Source organism: Seriola lalandi, unplaced genomic scaffold (assembly GCF_002814215.2).
Source record: "Seriola lalandi dorsalis isolate HSWRI2012SDOR001 ecotype SW California unplaced genomic scaffold, Sedor1 jcf7180002054563, whole genome shotgun sequence".
Lineage (NCBI taxonomy): Eukaryota > Metazoa > Chordata > Actinopteri > Carangiformes > Carangidae > Seriola > Seriola lalandi.
The window spans coordinates 2079685-2088002 of NW_019525116.1; the positions used below are offsets into that span (position 1 = coordinate 2079685).

At 43.7% G+C, this 8318-nt stretch overlaps 2 protein-coding genes across 3 annotated transcripts in view; both read left to right on the forward strand.

Moving 5' to 3' along the window:
• The window catches only part of slc25a38a (solute carrier family 25 member 38a), a 4187-nt gene extending 1873 nt beyond the window's left edge, over positions 1-2314 (forward strand). The window contains exons 3-8 of the mRNA XM_023416287.2: positions 9-133; positions 361-445; positions 579-758; positions 852-1020; positions 1171-1331; positions 1474-2314. Coding sequence (XP_023272055.1) covers positions 9-133; positions 361-445; positions 579-758; positions 852-1020; positions 1171-1331; positions 1474-1596 — 843 coding nt within the window. The 3' untranslated portion in view covers positions 1597-2314. The remainder of the gene's footprint in view (positions 1-8; positions 134-360; positions 446-578; positions 759-851; positions 1021-1170; positions 1332-1473) is intronic.
• A 1475-nt stretch (positions 2315-3789) lies between these two features.
• Positions 3790-6546, forward strand: rpsa (ribosomal protein SA). Of its 2 annotated transcripts, XM_023416406.2 has the most exons (8): positions 3790-3897; positions 4524-4695; positions 4799-4917; positions 5213-5458; positions 5780-5908; positions 6018-6177; positions 6299-6322; positions 6408-6546. In XM_023416406.2, the coding sequence occupies exons 2-8, from the start codon at positions 4563-4565 to the stop codon at positions 6500-6502; spliced, it is 906 nt and encodes a 301-aa protein (XP_023272174.1). In that variant the 5' UTR covers positions 3790-3897; positions 4524-4562; the 3' UTR covers positions 6503-6546. The 2 variants fall into 2 exon arrangements, with proteins under 2 accessions (XP_023272174.1, XP_087032785.1); XM_087176659.1 differs by lacking the exon at positions 3790-3897.
• Positions 6547-8318: the final 1772 nt, after the last annotated feature.

Consider the following 8318-nt stretch of genomic DNA (forward strand, 5'->3'; position numbering starts at 1 on the left):
CCCCCCAGGCTCACCCGGCTATCAAAGCCTTCATGTGTGGCTCCCTCAGTGGGACCTGCTCCACGCTGCTTTTCCAGCCTCTCGACCTGGTCAAGACTCGTCTGCAGACGCTGCAGAGCGGCATGCAGCCCGGGTGAGTCCGTGTACACTGAACACTTCAACACAGTTATCAGTATCGCTAGCTTGCATCACTCGCTTTGTGACCTGCAAAAAACAGCTTTATTGACTGGATGAACACAACAGAAAGTTTTGTCACAGCTCAGCTTTGCATCACACACGCAGCACATGGCTCCCACATGAAAGCAGTGCTCGTCATTTACCATTGATCACCGTCAGCTGATCTGCGTGTTCCTCTCTCAGTTCAGGCAGAGTGGGGATGGTGACGGTGCTCCTGAGCGTGGTGCGGACAGAGAGGCTGCTGGGACTGTGGAAAGGAGTTTCACCGGTAAGAACGCCATTCTCCTCCCTTCTACTACACACAACCGTCCTCCTGTCTTTTAGTTTTACATATGCATGAAAAAACGTTCACAAATTCACCAGTTTCACATTTTCCCTTTCCCGTTCATCTGCTCTTTTAGTCCTTTGTTCGGACCATCCCAGGTGTGGGGATCTACTTCAGCACCTACTACTCTCTGAAGCAGCACTTCTTCCAGGACGGCAGCCCCGGGGCCTTGGAGGCCGTGGTGCTGGGAGGCGGGGCCCGGTCGGTGGCGGGGGTGTTCATGCTGCCGGTCACTGTCATCAAGACACGCTTTGAAGTGAGTACAGGCAGACATTTTTTCGTCTTTATTTGGCCCAGCATGTTGTGTGTGTATTAGACTGAGCTGATTGTCTGTACGGTTGTGTTTCAGTGTGGCAGGTACAGTTACAGGAGCGTGGTCGGGGCTCTGCGCAGCGTGTGTCGGACTGAGGGTCCCGCTGCTCTGTTCTCCGGCCTGATGGCCACTCTCCTCAGAGACGTTCCCTTCTCTGGCATCTACGTCATGTTCTACAGCCAGACCAAGGCCTCACTGCCAAAAGGTAAATACAGGCCCAGAGAGAGAGAGAGAGAGAGAGAGATACATAATGACTTGGTGTTGAAGGCGCTTGACAAACATTTACATTTAAAATTCTAACACAAGTCAAACAGGTAATTAAAAAAAAAAAAACTTCTGTCCGTGTTCCTTCAAGAAATCAGCACGTCTCCGTCGGCGCCCCTGGCGAACTTCAGCTGCGGGCTCCTGGCGGGTGTGTTGGCCTCTATGGTCACTCAGCCTGCTGATGTGGTCAAAACACACGTCCAAGTGAATCCACAGCTGAGGACGGCAGAGGCCATCAGATACATCTATATGGTAAATATCTCGCTCCTCTTTTACTGAGTTTCATGTTTGACGCTTTTATTATCTCGCTCTGCATTATTTTCAGGGTCAGCATTAGCCTCGCTGTGTTTTTAAACTGCACATACCTGAGCCCTGTCCCTGTCGTCTCTCTTAGGAACACGGCGTCCGGGGCTTCTTCAGAGGGGCCGTTCCCCGATCACTAAGGAGGACCATGATGGCCGCCATGGCGTGGACAGTGTATGAGCAGATGATGGCCCACATCGGGCTCAAGTCCTGAAGGGGAATGTTGATGGGAGGCTTTGTGAAAGACAGAAAGAAAGAAAGAAAAAGAAGAGATTAAAGTCAAGTCACTGAGAGAAGACTGTAATGTGTGAAGATGAAGGAATGGCTTCAGTGGACTGTGGAGCAAAGAGAGTGAGAGTGAGTGACGAGCACATTACAAAGGAGATGTGGAGAGTTTGCATATGTCAAATGTTTTTTTCTGGATTCTGGCTGAAGTTCAAGAATCCTGCCTGTGATACGTACAAATATTTTTGAGAATAATGTTGATGTGCTGTGATGTTCTATATTGCACTACAAGTTGTACAGAAGTTTTGATCCTAATGAGTATTTGGACTGAGACTTTCCTTGTTTTAGAAATGTGGTGGGACTTCCTGTGTCTGTGAAATCACATGGAACATTTCCATGTGACTGCAGTGATCAGGACAGTGTCCCAGATACGACTCGGACTTCTCATGGCACAGTTTAAAATCTGGACTGGCTCTTAAATGCCTTTTACAATAACACAGTGTTATTTATATTCTGATATTTTTTGTATTTTTTTTGTCAAATGAAATGATATGTGCTTGTAATATTTACTCAGTACATTAATCTGCCTTAAAAATGAAATGATTTTTGATATTTTTCAAAGTGTGTGTATATGTATTTACCACTGTAAAAGTATTCTACCTTTTGAAGGATGTTTAATAAAATGAAACACTGTACAATACATAGAATATCTTCATGTTATTCTTGTGTGCACCCATTTCTTTCAGCGTAAATGATTCAACAGAAAGCTGACAGCTTCACATTCGAGCCTCATACCTGGCTGACCTCTGAAATGTTCTTATGCAGATATGGCAAGAGGATTAAAAAACCCATAGTCGACTCTGCCAGTGGGGTGGCTTACTGCTCCAGCCGTGGTGTAAAACTATCAGAAGCACTTCCAAGAGATAAGAAAGATATATTGCTCAGCATATTGCAGCAGACTGCACGCACATAAAGACTCAGCACAGTCCTGCAGGTCAGATAAGCAGCATGGAAGGGTGGGGGGTGGTGACATAACATCGAATAGGAAATAAGGACAAGGAGTGCAGGACTGTCAGGCTAAGAAAGGAAACTATTCCTGGTGAGAGGCAGGTTAATTATTTATCAAAGAAAGTTACTTGGAGAAAAATATGTTTACTTAATAAACTTTATAAAGACTTGCTCCTCTCCATTTTTATTTGATTAGATACACAGAGTATAAGTCTCTTTATATATAAACTTCATGATATGACATGATACATGACACAGATCTCATTAGTGGTTTAGCTGCACATATTATGAAGCTCTGGATCAAGAATGTGCCTTTTTAACCTCATGTGACAGTAGGTCTCCTGTCTGTGTCATGTTAAAACAAGCGGTTACTACTGCATCACACCCAAAGCCTTTTTACACTGTTGACTGGGGAATCTGTTATTTAAGATGAGATTTGACACAGTTTGTGAGTCTGAATGGCTGAATACAAAAATAAAGATTGCCCGTGTCTCTGAGTGAGGAAATAATACATGAATTATAAAGTATTTATGGTGTTGACCAAACCAACAGACTTCGAGTGTGTTGAAAATCCTGTTTTTTTTTTATTTACTGAGTATTTTGTTCTTTAACCTTCTCTTTTCCCAGAAAACAACCCCAAATCATGTCATTCCCTCGTGTGACCCGCCGCCCCACTCCTTCTTTATAGCCATATTTGTAAGATCCATCGCCTCTAATGTCCTTGACTTTAATCCAAGCCCGAGTTTTGAATCAACACATCACTACCAATTGACCTACTTATCTCCTTGTGTCTGTACAGTCTCCCTCCACAATCAGACGTTTTTAAGGCCAATAGTGTCCTTACAGGATTACAGTATCATACATAACTTTTTATGCATAAGACAAGTTTCTTTGAAATAATTTCTCAACTTGTTGTGTCATTGTGTACATATTGTGATAATTTTGCCTGGAACGCTTTATCTCTAGCAAATACAGGGCAGTTTCAACACAGGTCAGTCTTTGACTGAGAAGTCAGCGTCTCAGCATTGTCTTAATATGGTCTTTCCATCTCCATTGTCTTAATATGGGATACCCATCCGACCCGTGATCTGACCACTGCTCCTGCCATTACAGCGCATAGCATATATCACCACCTAGTGGCCACATCAAAAAACTACACTAATTCCGAGTCATGTCAACCAACCAATCACGCGCTTGGAAATTTGGTATAAAATCTACGTCATTTCCTCCCAGTTCCCTCTTTTCACCGTGTGGTCAGATTTCCATACGGCGTTGTTTCGTGGTGAGTTTTAACCGGTTATATTTTGCTAATAAACCCTTAAAATTCAGCCAAGGACACGAAGTAATGATAAAATACCCTATAAGCACACAGGATGGCACGATAAATCCAGCTTTCTGTGTCTTTGTCGTCTGTAATTATCACAGAATAGACACTGCTAACGTCTATAGCTAACTTGCTAGCTGCTGACACGCGCTCATCTCGCTGTTCCCCCTCGCGACCAACGGCGAATACTGATCCGACTTAGTAGTCGTAGCTTTGGCAAACGAAATACAATTACAAATCTGGTTTTATAAGTGTAAGAATACGATGAAGTGTGTGGACATTTAGTGTACGGTGTGATTTTCACTCTTTTAAACGCCGTCCTCAACCCGGATGCCATTAGATAATGCCTTGTAGCATGCTGCAGTGCCCTTTAGCAAGACACTGAAGCCTCTACAACTTCAGGTTTTGTTGTTAGCAATGTGTCCTGAATATACGGACACTTAAAAATATATATTTGCGACATCCAGGTAGTTTGATGCATAGTTAACTGCCATTAGTTTTAAGCCACAACTGATTGCACACTGTGAGCTAAAACTACGAAACAAACATGTGATAATGACCAATACTTTTCATCCTTTCCCCAGCTCTCCCATCTAACTCGTAACGCAGGGAAAGCGGTCACGATGTCCGGAGGTCTGGATGTCCTTCAAATGAAGGAGGAGGATGTGCTGAAGTTCCTGGCCGCAGGAACTCACCTGGGAGGCACCAACTTGGACTTCCAGGTGGAGCAGTACGTCTACAAGAGAAAAAGTGACGGTGAGTCTCTCCACTGTGGTTTTACTCACTCAAGTTAAAATAAGGATTAATCGTGAAGTAAGAATCTTATTTCTGAGCTGTGGGCCTCATCCTAAATCTCTAGGTGTGTACATCATTAACCTGAAGAAGACCTGGGAGAAGCTGCTGCTGGCAGCCAGGGCCATTGTTGCCATTGAGAACCCAGCTGATGTGTGCGTTATCTCCTCCAGGAACACTGGACAGGTAAAGTAAAACACTATGTAAATAAGTCCTGTCACATTGTAGTGACTGCTGCTTGTGCAGTGGGACACCAGTACATTAACTATAATATGCACACCATTAAAGCCGGGCACTGATGTCGGTGTTCAGGTGTCGGAAGTGTGCGAGAGAAATCAGGCCGGGTTTTCGCTAACACCATGAGGACGGCTGTCCCATGACTGGGGTTTGATAGTGACCTGAGCCACAGTTGACATTGTTAAAGGAAAATAATCACCTTTACCTGAAATCGAGTATAACTTGTTCTCTCTGCCCTTTTCAGAGAGCAGTGCTGAAGTTTGCCTCTGCCACCGGCGCCACCACCTTCCATGGTCGTTTCACCCCTGGTACATTCACCAATCAGATCCAGGCAGCTTTCAGGGAGCCCCGCCTCCTGATTGTGACAGACCCTCGTGCTGACCATCAGCCACTGACTGAGGCTTCCTATGTCAACATCCCTACCATTGCCCTGTGCAACACTGACTCTCCTCTGAGATACGTGGACATTGCCATCCCCTGTAACAACAAGGTGAGACCAACTAAACAAAACATATTCACTAATTGTGCTTTTATTTTGTGAATCCTTGCATTCTGCACACCGTTAGAGCCCGGCGCTGTCCTGTCTGTGCAGTGCGGGGTGTAGGATGTGTGCTAAAAAGTATGCATGGCCTCTAACTTTCTTTCTGAATCACACAGGGGGAAGCAGGTAGAGGTCTTGCTACAGAAGTCTAACTTAAAAAAAAACTTAAATATTTATACCTTCTGTGGATATGAAATAAATTGTGTATATTATGACAGTTGGTGAGGGTTTTACTCGGTTATCGATGACTAATCTGTAACTGTGTTGCAGGGTCACCACTCTGTCGGTCTGATGTGGTGGATGTTGGCCAGGGAGGTTCTCAGGATGAGGGGAACCATCTCCAGGGAGCACCCATGGGAGGTCATGCCTGATCTGTACTTCTACAGGGACCCTGAAGAGGTAAGACAAATGCAGGGCACCCTGTCAAATGTACAGTGGCTTGATGTTGCCTTGTATATTGGTTACATGAGTGAGGCTGCACACTGTAATGCACATGATTTCACTACAGATTGAGAAGGAGGAGCAGGCTGCAGCTGAGAAGGCTGTTGGAAAGGAGGAGTTCCAGGGTGAATGGAGCGCCCCTGCAGCTGAGTTTGCTCAGCCTGAGGTAGCTGACTGGTCTGAGGGTGTTGCTGTGCCATCTGTGCCCATCCAGCAGTTCCCTGCAGGTAAGATCCCCAGTTTTCTTCTGATCAACTGTATCATTACCTAAATGTTGTATAACTGCATTTGTTTTGCCTTTGTACTGATATTGAACTACTGTTAAAACTTTACTTTCTCTTTTTCTAGCTGCAGCTGCACCTGTCAAAACAGGTAAGTTATATTCTGATTAGTGTATATAAAATATCTGAAGGTGCAAGTATTTGTGTACTCAATTCTAAATGTTTTTCCCCTACAGAGGACTGGAGTACTCAGCCTGCCACCGAGGACTGGTCCACTGCCCCTACTGCCCAGGCATCTGACTGGGGTGGTGCAACTTCTGACTGGTCTTAAATCATTGACTCTGGCAACAATAAAAGTGTTTTTTTACACTTCGACTTTGTTTATTCAGTTGATTTCATTTGATATTTACTCAAGGCCACAATTGGTTCCTCTAACTTGACTTCAAATGCAAGTGTGAAAGCAGGTAAGTGGATTGTGACTGCTTTCCATATTTGGTACATTTACACATCCAGGGGACTTGACTTAGTAACTGATGCGTTTTACTTAAAAATATCCCAAATTTAAAAATGCAAAGCTTAATGTAAAGTTTATTGATTAACCTAACCACACGTAATGCAAGCAGAGTTTACATATAGGATCACTGAAAAACATTAATGGTGATGAGATGAATTCATGTGCCAATTATGACACAATTTAAAATGTCTTGCAGGATTAAATGTTTTAGTTTATATCCGAAAGGTCAACTTTGCTGTGACATCATGTTCTGCAAAAACACTTCTGGCCAGTATTCAATGATAAAACTTATGAAGAGGAGATTGTGACTATTTCCTGTAACTTGGCTGGTTGACTGAGGCAAATGACCACGTGGTGGTAAGTTTAGTGTTGCCAAGAAGCCACTTCATAATGTGAGAGGGATTTGCACTGAACATTATTGGGTTTTTTTAAAACACAATTTGCAGCAGAAAGTAATTTTACATATGTTATCAGTGTAATAAACTGACTTGTTTTCTTTATTGAAACCACATTTATAACGAGCAATGCAGCAAAAAGACTCAGTAAATGTGAGGATCATGTAGAAATACAGCAACAAAGAAAAACATTTTTAAGAGTCCAAAACAAACTAGAGGTTCAAGGAGAGATTCCCAAGGAGATCACCACTTTCCCAAACAATTGCTTCTGGCTGCACCTTCTGGGCTGTCATGTTAAACGTGAAGTGCTGTTTGGTGAAACACTGACATCCCAGCTCCTTTTTGGTGGAGCACATGCAACTGATTTCACGGTAAATGGTCTTTCCTGGAGTGAATGTGACCATTTGGTGGATTTTCATTATAACTGGCACCGGAGGAATCTGGTCCAGCATCCTTCCCATTGTCTGCTTCGCCTGCTACATACTAGATGTTTTGATGAGGGCCTTATACCGCCATTGGTCAACAGCTTGTCCACTGTCTTCCCAACACCATCAGGGGCCCCCTGGCTATGGCTACCTTATAATAAAAATTCCTTGTGCCACCTCTAAAACCTCGTCTTGCAAGCTCTGTGCTGAAAAGGAAGAAATTCCCTTTCTGTTTATGAGTAATCAGTCCATCACTCAGAAAGAGTCGGTGAGGACACACTTGTGGATATGTGGCTTGTAGATAATCCAGCACTGGCTTCATGTGTTCCCATTGCTGGGGGACTGTTTTAGTTAATTCAGTTACTTTTGAACGTGGTGATTTACTCTTATTTATGCTTTATGCTTTGCTTTTTTTTTCTTCTCTAGCAAGTTTTTCAGTTTCTTTGTGTGGTGTGTCTCTGTTCTACCTGGAAATTCGCTTTCCTTCTTCATGTTGTCTGAAACAAAACAAAACAGAAATAGTTTGGTAACTTGCTATGTCAGTTATGTACATCATATGTAAAACAGTTACCCATTAATGATAGGCCTGCTTCTTATTCTGTACTCTTGTTCATTTATTTTCAGTCCTGACTGCATACTACCCTGACCCTGTAAATCCTGACTTCAGCACTGGCTGTTGGGCAGAATCTGGACTCTGAGGAGGGGTGTGCAGACTGTGCTTCCTGCAGCCTCTGCCCTCTCTTTCCTCATCTTATTGTGCTTCCTCCACTTTTACGCAGCTGACGTTTCCCTCGCTCACTTAAATCACTAATC

Bases quoted from the DNA above. Each gene is read 5' to 3' on its own strand.
- rpsa (XM_023416406.2), top strand. From the start codon at position 4,563: ATGTCCGGAGGTCTGGATGTCCTTCAAATGAAGGAGGAGGATGTGCTG. The intron at 4,918-5,212 runs GTAAAGTAAAAC...TGCCCTTTTCAG, and splicing joins CCTCCAGGAACACTGGACAG to AGAGCAGTGCTGAAGTTTGC. The intron at 6,178-6,298 runs GTAAGATCCCCA...CTCTTTTTCTAG, and splicing joins CATCCAGCAGTTCCCTGCAG to CTGCAGCTGCACCTGTCAAA.